The 16,411-nt window shown below is 38.8% G+C and overlaps 1 protein-coding gene across 1 annotated transcript; it reads right to left on the bottom strand.

Moving 5' to 3' along the window:
- Positions 1-1,836: 1,836 nt before the first annotated feature.
- Positions 1,837-4,791, bottom strand: LOC125079759 (olfactory receptor 52B6-like). Its single transcript, XM_047693524.1, is given in 2 exon segments — positions 1,837-2,829; positions 4,726-4,791. Coding segments are annotated over 2 exon segments (1,059 nt in total).
- Positions 4,792-16,411: the final 11,620 nt, after the last annotated feature.

Genomic DNA, 16,411 nt, shown 5'->3' with positions numbered 1-16,411 from the left:
ATATTTTGGTGTAGCCTTAACATTTTCTTTTGATAATAGTTAAGCATATCCCAATTGACTTTGTCTTCTTTCATTAGATTGTTGATCTTTTTTTCCCTACATTTTTTTTTTTTAGATTTTATTTATTTATTTGAGAGAGAGACAGTGAGAGAGAGCATGAGCGAGAAGGTCAGAGGGAGAAGCAGACTCCCCATGGAGCTGGGAGCCCGATGCGGGACTTGATCCCCGGACTCTGGAATCATGACCTGAGCCGAAGGCAGTCATCCAACCAACTGAGCCACCCAGGCGTCCCTTTTCCCTACATTTTATGGGCTCTTTATATCATAGGAAAAATTAACCATTCATCTGTAATATAATTTGAAAATATTTTTTCCCAGTTTGATATTGACTTTTGGTTTTGCTTATGGTATTTTATTTTGGGGATTTTTTGGGGAAACAGCTTTGGTTTTGGTTGTTTTGCCATGAAAAAAAGGGAAGTATTTATTATTGGAAGATCATAGGAATATCTCTGTGGAAGAAACATATAAACAGAAAACTGAATGAAAGGAGGGGTTGAGTCATGTAAAGATAAAGGAAGAGGGTGTTTTAGGCATCAGACTGACAGGTAACCGGACCTGAGGAGGAGATGAACTTGGTGTGTCTGCAAAACAGCAATAATGTTTATGTATTTTGTAGTAGGTATACTTAAAACAGTGTCTACAACAATTTCTAAATATGGTTAATTTTTATATTTAAAAATTATATTTGGTTGAATTCCCTTATTATGAATATTAGATTAATTCTTTTTTAAATCTTGTTTTCTCTTTCCTATTCCTCTATGTAGAGATAAAACTCATGTATGATTCTGCTTGGGTCCCAGGGCTAATTTTTTAAAAAATTCAATTAATTAACATATATTGTATTATTAGTTACAGAAGTAGAGGTCAGTGATACATTAGTCGCATATAACATCCAGTTCTCATTACACCACATGCCCTCCTTAATGTCCATCACCCAGTTACCCCATTCTTCACCCACTTCCCTCCAGCAACCCTCAGTTTGTTTCCTATGATTAAGAGTCTTTTGGGGCGCCTGGGTGGCTCAGTGGGTTAAGCCGCTGCCTTCGGCTCGGGTCATGATCTCGGAGTCCTGGGATCGAGTCCTGGGATCGAGTCCCGCATCGGGGTCTCTGCTCAGCAGGGAGCCTGCTTCCTCCTGTCTCTCTGCCTGCCTCTCTGCCTGCTTGTGATCTCTCTCTGTCAAATAAATAAATAAAATCTTTAAAAAAAAAAGAGTCTTTTATGGTTTTTCTCAGGACAACTTATTATTAATTATGTGGTAATTAGCTATTAATTGAGTTGGAAGAGCTATTACTTAAAACAACAATACAAATAAAGCTATATTTGCAAAGCATTTATTATATACCAAGCACTGTATATATATATATAGTATATGATACATGTTTTTCTATGTTATATGTATCATATATAATAGGAATACATATAATACATATTCTTATACATATATTAAGGAGAAGATACAAGTGGATACTGAGAAAAGTCTTATTTGGATGGTAGATTCAGGTAAGTTATCACATTTCCCCTAATCAGGTTTTCTTAAGACAGTGGGTTATCAAAAGGTTTTGAATAACAGGTAGAAGAAAGTGGCGTGGATATTACTGTAGATTTCTAAAAAAGAAATTGAAGGTGGGTTTGAGTAGAGCGTGTATTTAAATAAATTGGGACATAGATAATAATAGCTCTGCAATATCTGGGAGATGTAGAGATAAGGATAGGGTGACTATAGGAACAACCGATAGATACAGAAAGGATTAGGTTGAGGTCAAGTTGAGAACATTTATTTAGATTCCTGGGCAAGATGGGAAAACGTCTGTTTAGCCCCTTCCCAAATCTGGTTGGTCCTCACTCCATAAATAATGGGATTGAGCATAGGTGGGATGACCACATAGAGGTTGGCCAGGAGGATATGGACATAGTGTGGGATGCGTCTCCCACCAAACCTGTAGGCAAAGACAGAGAAGAGGGCAGGGATGTAGAAGAGCAGGATGACACAGACATGAGAGCCACAAGTGCTCAGGGCCTTGGACCGGGCATTGCGAGAAGGGAGGCGGAAGACGGCTCAGAGGATATGAATGTAGGAAACAGTGATAAGAATGATGTCCAGGCCTGTGGAAAGTAGAGCAGCTGCCAACCCATACCAGACATTGATGGAGATATCGGAACAGGACAGACGGGCGATGCCCATGTGCTCACAAAAAGTATGTGCAATGACGTTGATCCGGCAGTAGTGCAGGCGCTTGAGAAGAAAGATGGACGGAAACATGATGATGAAGCTGCGGGTCAGGGCGGCAGCGACAATCTTCCCAATGACCGAGCTTGTGAGGACTGTGGCATATCTCAGCGGGAAGCAGATGGCCACAAATCGGTCAAAGGCCATGGCCAGCAGGACAGCAGAGTCAGCCATGAAGAGAAAGTGGATGAAGAACATCTGGGTGAGACAGCCATTGAAGGAAATGTGGCTAGAACCCAGCCAGAAGTTGGCCAGTGCTTTGGGCATTGTGGAAGTGGAGAGCAAGATATCAGCACTGGCCAGCATGGCCAAGAATACGTACATGGGCTCATGCAGACCTGGCTGGGAGAGGATGACACAAATTAAAATGCCGTTGCCTGCCAGGGCAACTGCATACATGGTGCAGAAGGGGATGGAGAGCCAGATGTGCAGGTGCTCCAGCCCAGGGATGCCAGTGAGGAGGCAGCCTGCCACGCGAGTGTCAGAGTCATTCCCAGCAGCTGTGCTGCTGGCAGATGAAAGAGCCATGATTTTCTTCTCCTGTACCAAAGGGGAAACATGTAGCTTCAGACTTCATACACACCAGCAGAATGCATGGAGAGGCTTGCAAACAGCCACAAGGTCTGCACACACTTAGAGGTCCTACAACCACTCTGGGCTCTGCGAAGGCGTATCCTCTCTAGACAATGACCCACAGGCTCTCTGCACAAAGGGCACGGCTATAGACCCTGCCCACAGAAAGGGTCTGTGTTCTTATTCCAAGGATTTCAGTATCATTCTAGGACTTTCACAGGGCTCAAAAACATTGCCAGACCCAGTACAGTGTCACAGGTACTGAAAAGAACAGGAACAGCTAGAACACCAAAAACAATCTCTAATCGCTACAGGTATGTGAACTATAATGAGCTCTGCGAAAGCCCCAGGCTCTGCACAGAAGGGCTACAGCACCACACCAAGGAGCAATTTTCTCTGCTTGGCAGACCATGTGGGAGAATGGGATTGGGGGCAGTGGGCACTGAAGACACTGCATCTCTTTTCCCCCCATCACAGATGCTCTGACAAGTATGGAGGCAGTGAAGTCTGCTGTGGCATTTAGAAAGAGCACTGGACATTATGTGGGGAAAAAAAAGAAAAGACCCGGATCTGCAGGTCCCACAATTACTTTCATGTGTGTGTGTTCTTAAACTATTTTTAAAACTAGCTGTGTAAACACACACGTACACATATTCCTGTGTGTGTGCCTATGTATATATGTGCATATGTGTGTAAGTATGTATGCATCTCTAAAAGAATAATTTACCCATCTATTCTCTGAATTCTCTTTTTTTCCTACCTCCTCTGGGACTTTGTTCCATCAATTACTTCTCTCTTCTATATCTTCAATTTCTCCTAATTTTTCTTGGATCTTCTTTCTTAGATCTTTTGCATTTATAAATATTCATGTCTTTAGAACCTTGAAAACAAACGAACAAAACAACAACAACTCTCATATAAACATCTTATTCTACTACCTGTTCCACTACTTACTGTTCTTTCTTCTTTCCTTCAAAGTCAGTCCTTCCATAAACACCTCTTTAGGTTTTGATTTCTTTATCCTCTACTGGTTCTTCTCTTGTCTCCTGGCCTTGCTTTCCAGTCCTCATCAAGCCTTTGACTGTCCCTGCAGGACTGTCAGTATTTCCTCTGGGCTGTCTGCAACCTCTCCTCACTCGCCCACTCTCCCTGACTGATCTGGCCCACAGCCTGGGCTTCATTCAGTGTGCTTGTGCTAATACCTCCCAAATCTGTATTTGTCATCTACCCAGTTTACCAGGCTTCAGATCCACTTACCTGAACACTGCCCCCACTCCCACCACCTAGTCTGCACTTCTTCCAGTCTCTACAACAGCCTCCGTATGTAAATTATGTTTCCTAAAGATAATTTTGAGCACAGTACTGACTTGATTACAAATCATAAACTCCCTCTGCCTGAAAGATTCACCCAAATGTTTCCTGCTTCCTCTGCTGAAACTGGATCAAATACTTGTCTCTGAACCTGTTCTTCTTTCTCTGTGGTCTTTCATATATTCTGCTTCTTCTACCTCCATCCTCACTTTTATTTACCCAGTTTATATTTCTCATTCAGGAAGACTTTCCTCATCCCCCGAGGGGGGCTGTGTGCCCCCTCAAGGCACCTGCATTCCCTTGCAAGCACCTATCTCCCTTTAGAATTTACCACACTGAAATCTTTTCAGCCCCAATATATTGCGAGCTCCTTAAGGGTCAGGGCTGCTGTCCTATTCACTGGTGTCTGGGACAGAGTTGACATGTGGTGAACATTAAGAAAGATGAGAGAATAGGTAAGGCTCCACTCACATGGCCACATAAATTCACACTGTCAGGGGCACACACTCATGCCATAAAAACCATGGGTTTGCACAGAACCTCTGTTCTCACACTCTCTTCTAGTCTACAGCCCATGCCAATTGTTGCCTCCGTTCTTCCTCCAACATCACTCACCATGGGTACCCTCCACTATGTGCTCCCACCTTCCTGGGTCCCATTTGTCCGAGTCAACATTCTTCTCTGACTTCAGTTCTCCTTCTCCATAATCAGCCTCCAAGGCAGCCTTAGTTTACAGCAGTTCCCTATTGGTAATCCATGGGGCTTGTGTTTTCAGTCCAGTTGAGGCAGCCTTGATGTTGCTGCACCCCCAAATTAGGGAGTATCCCTAGGAGCTCCACTCACAATTTTCTCTCTGGAAGCCCCTGTTTTCAGATCTCCCACTCCTTCTATGCCCAATTCTCTTGCCCTCTAGTTCTTGCTTTTCTCAGCTTTGGGGAAATTACCAGAAAAAGTGTTCCTTCTATTTCCAATTCCCACCTGTTTTTGAGTCCTTTACCTGACTGTTCCATCCAGGAACTTTATCATTTATAAATGCCCCCCCCCAATTGCAGTAGAAAAACATTTTCCCCATTGTTTCTCAATGTCAGAGGATAGTGCTTGTGTGCCATTTATGATTCTACTATCTTTCTTACAAGCTAAGGATCACCTGCTCATCAATCCTCACCTGTATAAAAGAGACCCGTTATAAAAAGTGACCCTTCAAACTGCTTTTCCCCCATTGTACCCTGCAGAACAAAATTCCCTCGGGTGACCTAGTCCACTCTTCCCCTTCATCATTCACATCTCCTTGAATGTTGCTAAGAGTTGTCTACTTATCTTGTACCCATTACCCATTCATTCCATCATATTAATAACCTCCTCTCCAACTTGAAAATATATGACCCAGACTTACTTCCCTGAGGCCACCTTCTCATATTCACAGTTTTTTGATACAATGTTTCTTTCACAGCTCAGCCTTCCTTAATATATAGAATTGAATCTAGAGTCTTGCTTCATATGGTCTTTGTTTCCTCTTTTCCTTTGGGGATATGGATTCTCCTCCCTTTGTATGTCCTTTCCCCCCTTAGTTTCAAATCCCTCCCCTGACACTTGGGCCAATATACTTCTGTTCAACACAGGATCTAAGGCACACAAGGAGATGCTCTGGCATAGAGCCAGAGAAAAGAAATCAATTGATAGACACTCTGAGAACCAAAGGAGTGTGGTGCAGTGATGGTCAGCACCAACTCAGAGGCTCTTATTTAGTGTGAGAGTTTCCATTGAACTTGTTTTTGCATCTCCTTCCCGATACTAGTTCTCTTCCATGCCTTCAATCCCACTCTCTCTCCTCTCTTTCTCTCATCCTTTCATCCTTCCTAGAGCATTTTCCTCTTGAGCTTCTTTCATTCACCATCTGTCTAGTGTCTGTCTTCAAACCTCTGCTCCTTTTTTACCTTAATGCTCTCTCTTCACTCCTTCATTGCTAAAATCTGTTGTATTCAAATGTCATCCTGAAGGAGAGGATATATAGGGACTATTGTTCCTATCTTGCTCATTTAAAAACTGGAAAAGTCAAGAATCATCCCTTCTTTAGTAAATATTTCAGGTCTACAGTAAGGAAAACATGTCCTCTTACCGTGAGCAGCTATGAGTAATTAAGTAAGACTGTGGGTGTAAAGACCTATGGGAATCCAGAGGCTAGAAGTATAATTCTGCTTGGTAAAGTTAGGGTGGCTTCAGGGAGTGTCCAATTGCACTTGGGACTGAAAGTATGTGGTGTGCACAGATTTGTGTGTTTATGATTTTATTGTGAGTGACAAGTGAGACAATGAATGTGAAAGAATTTTGTAAGTTTCTGTTGATTTAAGTGCCTATTCTTGCACTAGCATCACACTTCCTTGATTACTGTTTCATTATAAGTTTTAACTCAGGAATTATGAGTCCTCTTATTTCACACTGCTTTTTTTTTTTTTTTTTAGAATTGATTTGACTATTCTGGATCCCTGAGACTCCATATGGATTTTAGAAACAATTTGTTAATTTCTATGAAGAAGTCGGCTGTGATTCTGATAGAGATTGAGTTGAATCTGCGGATCAATTTAGGAAGTATTGCCATCTTCACAATGTTGAGTTTTCCAACCCATGAACGTGTGATATTTTTCCCCATTCATTATGCAGAGCATGTCTCCTTTAATTTTTCAACAATACTTTCTATTTTTCAGAGTATACACTTTATACATCTTAAATTTATTCTTAAGTATTTTATTCTTTGTTATGTTCTTATAAATTGAATCATTTTACTAATTTGTTACAAGATTGTTCATTACAAATGAATAGAAATATAAGCAATTTTTTATATTGACCTTAAATACTGTGTAATTAACTATACATGCTGAACTCATGTATAGTTCTAATAGTTTCTTATTTTTATTTTTAGTGGATTCCTTAGGATTTTCTATATAAAGATCTTGTCAACTATAAATTGAGATAGTTTAACTTATTCTCTTCCAATCTAGATGCCTTTTATTTTTTATTCTTGCCTAATTTCCTTGGCTAGAACCTCCAGTACACTGTTGAATAAAAGTGACAAGAGCAGACATCCTACCTTCTTGATCTTAGGGAGAAATCATCCAATCATTCACCATCAAGTATGATGTTAGCTGTGAACTTTACACAGATGCAACTTATTGAGTTGAGGGAACTTCTATCCTAGTTTGTTGTGTGCCATCTGCATTTCTGAGGAAGAGTTTTTGTCAGATATAGAATTCTTAGTTGAGATTTGTTTTTCTTTCAGCCCTTTGAATGTTATTCCATTGCTTTCTCACCTCCATGGTTTCTGATGAATTATTAGCCGTCAGTCCTATTAACAAGTCCTCCTACATAATGAGTTGCTTCCCTCTATGTTTTCTTTCTTTTTTTTTTAAAGATTTTATTTATTTATTTGACAGAGAGAGATCACAAGTAGACAGAGAGGCAGGCAGAGAGAGAGAGGGGGAAGCAGTCTCCCTGCTGAGTAGAGAGCCTGATGCGGAACTCGATCCCAGGACCCTGAGATCATGACCTGAGCCTAAGGCAGTGGCTTAACCCACTGAGCCACCCAGGAGCCCCTTCTCCCCATGTTTTCAATACTTTGTCTTTGGCTTTCAGCAATTTCATTATGAAATGTCCCATTGTGGATTTCTTTGTATTTGTCCTACCAAAAATATTTGAGCTTCTTGGATTCATAGATTCATTGAAAAATTACATTTAGGAAGTTTATTGCCATTCTTTCTTTCTTTTTTCTTTATTATCACCATCACTATTTATTTATTTATTTATGAGAGAGAGAGAGAGAGAGAGAGAGCACAAGCAGGAGGGAGGAACAGAGGGAGAGGGAGAAACTGACTCCCCACCAAGTGGGACCCAATTCCAGGACCTGAGATCATGACAGGAGGCAAGGGCAGACATTTATCCAATTGAGCCATGCAGACACTCCCATTATTTCTTTAAATATTCTTTCTGCACTGTTCTCTCTTTCCTTTCTTTCTCAGACTCACATTTTGTATCATATGTTGGTACATTTGGTAGTGTCTCATGTCTCTTAGGCTCTACTAATTTTTTATTACTTTTTAAAATTTTAGTCCCTCAGATTTGTTGACCTCAATTGACCTGTCTTTTCATTTGGTGAGTCTTTATTTTGCTAGTTCAAATCTGCCTTTGAGCCCCTTTCAGTTTGGTTATTACAATTTTCAACTCCAGTATTTATATTTGTTTTCTTTTTCTTTTCTTTTTTATATTTCTAATCCTATAGACATGGTTGGTTTTAGCTCTTTGAACATATTTAAAATAGCTTATACCAAGTCTTTGTATAATTCAAACATCTGGGCTTTTCAAGAACAGTTTCTATTGATTATTCTTTTTCTAGTCTGTGAACTATATGAGACATGCAAAGACACTGGGCAGTGGTTTAAACTGTGGCCACTCTGGAAATTTGATTTTCCCTTATTCCTGGGGTATGCTTGTGTTGCTAATTGTTCTAGCTGTTGTTTCTTTAATCACTTTCTTGAACTAATTCTCTAAAGTTTATATTCTTTGTCTCATGTGATCACTGAAGTCTCTACTCAATTATCCTAGAGGTCAGCTAATGATTAAACAGAGATTTTTGTAAATACCAAGAACAATAAACCACCCAGTCTTTACTGAGGGGCTCTGTGTGCATTTTAGAGCACATAGTCACTACTCAGCCATGCAGTTTATAACCCTGCCTTAGCCTTCATTTCCAGCTTTTGCAGAGCCTGAGGTTAGCAAGAGGTGAGAACTTAGAGCATTCTTAGGTCTTTCCTGAGCATGCTCACAGCTCTCACATGTCTCTGAGCTTCTAGATTTACAAGGATATGCCAGTCTTTTCCAAAGCTTCTACAGCTTTAACATTTCAGTTTTTTTGGTTAGTTTACTGTCTACTGTAATGCTCTATGTTGCCTCAAGCAGCAACAAAACTAAAACACTTGCCATCTTTGTTTTCAATAAATGTTTCCTTCCCCCAGAAACCTTTTAATACCGGACAAATTTTGTTCAGCTGTGTAAGTCAGGTCTTCCAAGGAACTACCAGACAAGTCAGATAATGAAAATTCTTTGGGAATGAGGATTTGAATGAGCCCAGTTTCCATTTTGCTTCCTCCAGTGGCTGCCAAACTTCTCTGGTAATGTAAGCTGTTATTTTTAAGGCTCTACATAGCTGGAGAGAGGAGAATAATTTTCAGACAACTTAAAACTCCACGAAGCTCTTTGTTCTTGACTCTGTTGAGCCATTTTTCTTGAATAAATGCTCTGCAAGTGGCTTCAAGCATTTGATTAACTCCCATAATTATGAATAAGTTGACCCTAATTAATTATCTAATTTTTTTCATAACTTTTACAGAGGGCAAAGTATTGCAGGTCTTTACTCATCCATTTTTCCATGTCATCTCCTTAATTTGGCTGTCTTAATATTAAAATGAGACTGAAATTTCAGGACATATTGATAAGCCCTGGTCATAGGTCTTAACAGATTTTCTCTTCATTATTAAAATAATGATAATGGTGTTCAAATAGCACTAATCCAGTATTCAGCTCTCTGTTTTAAGGTGGGATTCTTCAATTCTCCATGAACATCTAAGCCCCAACCAGGTGTTGCTCTTTCAGTGATGAAGAAAAGACAAAATAAAAACAGAAACAAATAGAAGCAAATAACAATCAAATAAACAGATGTAGTCTCCCTAACAAAACTTTAAAAAGATTAGCCTTATGCCATTTCGCACAACGGAGCTATTCTGATCCTTTTATATACAAGATTGCATCCCTTAGGGAGAAACTGTGAACCTATAGTAAATTTTCATCATAATTTTTACCTCATTTGGGACACTGGGGGGAGAATTTCCCCTATTTTATAATACATATATGGAAAATAAAACAACATCCAAATGGAAAAAAATTTAAAAAGCATTCTTTTTTTTTTTTTTTTTGGTGCAAAATGGTAGCTTATTAAAGGACAGGGACAGAACCCGGGGGCAGAGAGAACTGCTGCATGAGGATCTTGAGCACTGGGAGTTGGGGGAAAGGAGGGAAAGTTCTCAAAAGAACTTTCATATGCTAAGGAGAACCAACCTACAATATACGTAAGAGACTGGAGACCTTGCCTTTCCTTAAATTTGTTTTCCCCTCCAGCACATTACTACAGTTGGCAGATTCCTGGAAGATTGTCATACATGTCCCACCCAAGAGTCCCCGGGGGTGGGAGGGGAGGTTGCAGGGTGCAGGCTTATGTTTTGTCCTCAGCTAGAGTTCAGTTCCCTCATTTCCTCCCTGAACAATTTTGACCCTTAAATCTGAGGTTGCTGAAGGTGGAAGTTCTCATCTTCTGTAAGATCCTCCTGCTGTAGGGGCATAGAGACACCCTGAACATATTACAGAAGTGGAGGCAGTTGAATCCAACGCTGACAGAAGTATCTCTGGGTGATAGGGATCATCTGTTGTTGTGAAGTCTTAGTAGGGATGGAGTCTCAACAGCAAGCAGAAGGAGATTAAAAAAGGCAACACATTAAAATCAGTATGGCTATTAAGAATGAGAAATCCAGGGCACCTGGGTGGCTCAGTCATTCAGCGTCTGCCTTCGGCTCAGGTCATGATCCCAGGGTCCTGGGATCAAGTCCCACAACGGGCTCTCTGCTCTGCAGGAAGCCCGCTTCTCCCTCTCCCACTTCCTCTGCTGTGTTCCTTCTCTCTCTGTGTCTGTCTCTGGTGAGGATGGTGGGAACTCTGTAAGCAAGGCCAACATTTCCAAGGAGCCTTATGGTTCCAGGTTTCATAAAGTCAGCCGTGTTAGTTCCTCAGAGCTATTTGGTCATATCTGAGTCTATGCATGTCTCTCTCAAATATGACATTCCAGTCAAAGCCTTGGTGAAATAACCAACATTTCCAAGTGTATCTGAAACCTTTTGAATTTCAGAGGGTTCAGAGAGAAGTTAAATCCTTCAGTTTGTTTACAAATGAGTATTTTATCATACTTTTTTTTTTTTTTTTTTGACAGAGAGATCACAAGCAGGCAGAGAGGCAGGCAGAGAGAGAGGAGGAAGCAGGCTCCCCGAGAGAGCAGAGAGCCCAATGCGGGGCTCGATCCCAGGACTCCGAGATCATGACCTGAGCCGAAGGCAGTGGCTTAACCCACTGAGCCACCCAGGCGCCCTTTATCATACTTTTTAAGTGATACGTATCTTAAGAGAAAGTTTCCTTAATCTGATGGGGACTCTAGAGTGGGTAGTGTTAACTCCAGGGGGTGCTCTTCTTGATGGGGTTTTGGAATGCCGGTAAAATTCAGTGTTGTGAAGTCTGGAGGCAACAACCAGGAGCTAACAGGGACTATGGGGCCTAAAAAGCATTCTTAAACATAGGAGCAGAAGTGTGCTTGAGTTGGCTTGAAAGAGTTTCAAAAAACTGATTGTGGCTTTCTCTACCATATCCTTCTTTTTAAGTTTTGTCATTTTAAAAAGGGAGGGGTGTTTCAAATTCTATGCAAACATGTAAAATATAGAGAATAAAATATAGGAAAATAAATTTATGACAATTGGATAAGAACTTATTTCTTAATAGAACTCAAAAGGTACAAATAATAAAATTAATGCTTAACCAATTGATTATACCTACATAGAATATGTGCTGCGGAAGCAAGCACAATTATACCTTCATAGAAAATGTCTGTAGAGACAAATATAAAATAAGTACAATGATAAGTATCAGCCTGGAAGCAGTTTTTTTAGCAATGGGAAAATAACTATGAGGCAGTCCTATAAATAAATAAATAAATAAATAAATAAGAAAAAGGACAAAAATTGCAATAGAAAAATGGGTCAAATAAAATAAGTAGGCAAAGAAAAGACAAAGACACCTGTATGTTTAATATATGTATTTGAGAATGTATTTACCCTGAATTCTGTCAGTTGGCTTTTTAAACTTCCATTTAACATTCCTTCTTTTTGAAAAATTTGGAACACATCTGAATATATATCTACATCTGAATGAAATGTAACTTTCTTCAGTTGGATGTATTCTTAAAGATCTATCAGGAAAGAGTAAGTCAGAAATCATGATTTCCTTCTTTGTTTTTCTTCCCAAAAATGTTCAAAGCGAAGGTTTTTTTACTCTGTTTTTTAAATTTTTATTTATTTTATTTTTTAAATTTTTATTTATTTTTTAAAAATTTCTTTTCATTGTTCCAGAGTTCATTTATGCACCACACCCAGTGCTCCATGCTGTACATGCCTTCCATAGACCGACCACCAGGCTCACCCAATTTCCCAACCCCCGCCCCTCCAAAACCCTCAGTTTGTTTTTCAGAGTCCACAGTCTCTCATGGTTTGTCTCCTCCTCCAATTTCCCCCAAATCTCTTCTCCTCTCCATCCCCCCATGTCCTCTGTGTTATTTCGTATGCTCCACAAATAAGCAAAACCATATGATAATTGACTCTCTCTGCTTGACTTATTTCACTCTCATTCTTCCAGTATGACTAATATGTTGATGTGATAGCCATTGATGGTGGTGTCCTTGGTGACTCCTTGATTCTAACTTGGGACCCCTAGATTATATGGTATAAAGGTTTATTCTGCAGCTTTCTGGGAACTGAGAATCACCTGTGCTAATGTTCATGGCAGAAGTGTTAGCTTCTTGATTCTTGTTTTTTTGTTTTTTTTTAAATTGTAACCCTGGATATAGTAGCTGCCCTAGTAAAATACCATTCTGGCAGTCATTGCTCTGTTCTTTGAAACTATTCCTTTGATTCTGTCAAATATTTTTAGTATACATAAAATTATTATCATTCTCTAGAGTTTCTCTGCCAACTAACAGTCATATGATTTTATATGTACACTGTATGAGAGCCCTCTTTCCTCTAGAGTCAAACACTATTTAGTCAATAATATTTGTTATTGATTACTTCTGGTGATAACCAAACAGATAAAGTCATTGTTCTCATGGAAATTATATTCCAGTGGAAACATGTAGATAATAATAAGTGAATAAATAAGTGAATCCATAAATATGGCAGGTTGTGATAAGAGAAATGAAGAAAAATAAAGTAAGGTAATGGGATTGAGAATGATGGGGGCACAGTTAGGTTCTATTTTGCATAGGATCAATCAAGAGTGATGTCATATCAGATACTTGGATTAGACGTGGAAAGCAAACATTCAGAGTTTTGGTTAAAGGTCATCCCTAGCAGAGGTATAATTAAGAGCGAACCTAGAGACATGAGCTTGATTGGTGTGTCTGAAGAATAGGTAGTGGTATATTAGGACTGGAGGATTGGTGGGGATAAGTGGTTGGGTGGGGAAGAGGCCGCATCATTCAGGGGCTTCAGTAAGTCATGCAATACAGATTTTATATTTTATTCTTAGTGAGCTAGAAAAGCACAGCAAGAGGTCTTTAAAAACTATTTAAATTTTGACATAATTATAAATTCATAGAAGTTCACAAAGAAGCATACTAGGAAATCTCATGCACCTTTATTCCAGCCTCTCAATGTTGATGTCTTAAGTATCTATCACAAAATATCAAACCCAAGAAATTGACAAGGACCCATAGAGCTCATTTCAATTCCACCATTTATACATGCATTCATTTGTGTCTGTATGTATATTTCTATGCAATTTTATTACATGTATTGCCTTGCTAAACTACCAACAAAATCATGATACTCAAATGGAACATTGCCACAAGATTCCCACATTTTATTCTGTATAGCCATGACTATACCTTCCCTCTTCCTAACCCTTGACAGCCACTATTCTAGTCTCTATCTCTATAATTATATTTTACCAATGTTTCATGAATGTAGTTATGCAGTATTCACTCTTTTGAGAATGGCTTTTCACTCTGCACGATTTCTTTGCAGTTCATGCAAGTTGTTGAGTATGCCAACAGTTCATTTCTGTTTATTGCTAGGTAGTATTCAATGATACTACAGTTTGTCTAACCATTCATTTTTGAAGGCTATTTGTATAGTTTTTAGTTTGAGACTATTATGAACAAAGCTTTATGAACCTCCAACTATAAGTTCATGCATGAAAATAAAATCTCTATTTCTCTGGGATAAATGCCCAATATCTACTGCAAAATGTGCAATAGCTGGGTTATATGGAAAGTCTATTTTTAGTTTTGAAAAGAACTGTTAAACGATTTTCCATAGTGGTCGTCAAAAAGATTTTGAAGTGAGAAATTACATGTTATGGCTTACATGTTTAGAAATATTATTGGCTTTTCTATGGTAAGTAAACTGAAGATAGACCATGTAAGAAGCTATTTTGATTTTCCAGATGAGAAATTATAGCCACATGGACTAGGGATGGAGAATTAGAGGTTTTGAAAATAAATTTTGAATACACTTTGATAGTAGAGCTAGTAGGATTTAATGATGATCACATGAGTGATATAAGAGAAAGAATCAAGAATGATTCAAAGGTTATTGGTCTCAGCAACCGGAATGATGGAGTTGCTATTTACAGTGATAAAGATGGTTTAAGGAGGAGGAAGAGTCTGATTTTGGACATGTTTCGCTTGAAATGCCTATACAGCATTAGGTAGATGCGCTGAGAAAGCAGTTGAATCTAGGAATCTGGAATATAAATTTAGGAGTCATGAGTGAATAAATGGTGCTTAAAATACACACACACACACACACACACACACTCTTTGTGGAGTAAAACTAGAGCAAGAAGAGCTGAAGACAGAACACTGGAGTAATAAAAGATTCAGAAAAAGGAAAGACAGAGGACATAGAAAGGGAGAAAAAAAAGAATCAGCCAATGAGGTAGAAGAAGGGACAGGAGAAAATATAAAAATCAAGATATGAAGGGAAAAAAATGGAGTAGGTGGAAGTGTTCATAGTTTTCAAATGCTGCTTATGTGTTGAGTAGATAGACAGCTGAGAATTACCCATAAGACTGGACATTATGCAGGTCACTGGGTACCAGAGAGAGGGCAGTTTTAGTGGGTGGTAGAGACTGGAGAGTGTTCATGAAGGAATGGGAGGAAAGAAGTGGAAACTATAATGAGGGGAGCATTTTTTTCTCATAGTCTTAGGACTACGTAAGAGAAGAGAAATGCTGGTGATTTTTTAAAAAAACATTATCTTGTATCCCTTTACTGTAATAAGCTCCTATCTTAGTAGTTTCTGGTACAGAAAACTTACAAAGACTGTACAGAGATTTCCTATGATTAATAATAAGATATCAATAATATCTTATACCAGTATGGTACATTTTAAAACCAATATACCAATATTGACACCTTATTATTAATGAAGGTAAAGTGATATCAACAAAGGTTCATTTCAGATATAATTTATATCAGAAAGACTTACTTCTTTTTTTTTTAAAGATTTTATTTATTTATTTGACAGAGAGAAATCACAAGTAGGCAGAGAGGCAGGCAGAGAGAGAGGAGGAAGCAGGCTCCCCGCTGAGCAGAAAGCCCGATGTGGGGCTTGAACCCAGGACCTGGGATCATGACCTGAGCCGAAGGCAGCGGCTTAACCCACTGAGCCACCCAGGCGCCCCAGAAAGACTTACTTCTGTTTACAGTATATTTGCAGTAGAAATACCAGTATATAACTAAGATTATTTGTACAGAAAAAACGATGATGATATAATTATAGGTGATACATACATACATGTATATTCTTTTTTTTTTTTCATTTTATTTTATGTCTCTTCAGTGTTCCAAAACTCATTGTTTATACACCACACTCAGTGCTCCTTGCAATATGTGCCCTCCCTAATATCACTACCAGGTTCACCCAATATATTCTTTCTTATATGCAAGAATTAATTATAATAGTTAAACATCTTTTGAACATTTACTATATGTTTTGTAGGTTCAGAAAACAACCTTGTTAGAAAGAGCTATAACTCAACACTACTTCTTTTGATATAGCATCCTAGAATGGTATATATCTGTTTCATTTTCAACAAATCATTTTATAATTAAATTTATTTGTTCCAAAGAATCAATCTTGATGCCTTTATAAAGAGGACAGCTGATAGTAAAGATAGTTTCATTTCTGTGAGTCATTGTTTCTTAGGGATATTTTGTTTACTTGGTTTTATGATATATTTATTCTATATTCCCAAATTGTCTATGTTAAGAACTGTGAGGAGTCTGAAATTTTCCTCTCCTTGCAAGCTAACCAAGTTATCTTGCCACAGTTTCATGGTGGCTGGTAGAAGACACAAATTCCTCGGTCAGAGACAA

The sequence above is a fragment of the Lutra lutra genome, chromosome 10 (genome assembly GCF_902655055.1).
Source record: "Lutra lutra chromosome 10, mLutLut1.2, whole genome shotgun sequence".
NCBI classification, from domain to species: Eukaryota; Metazoa; Chordata; class Mammalia; order Carnivora; family Mustelidae; genus Lutra; species Lutra lutra.
The sequence above is the reverse complement of the archived record's forward strand: the minus strand, read 5'-3'. Positions and strand labels throughout refer to the sequence as shown.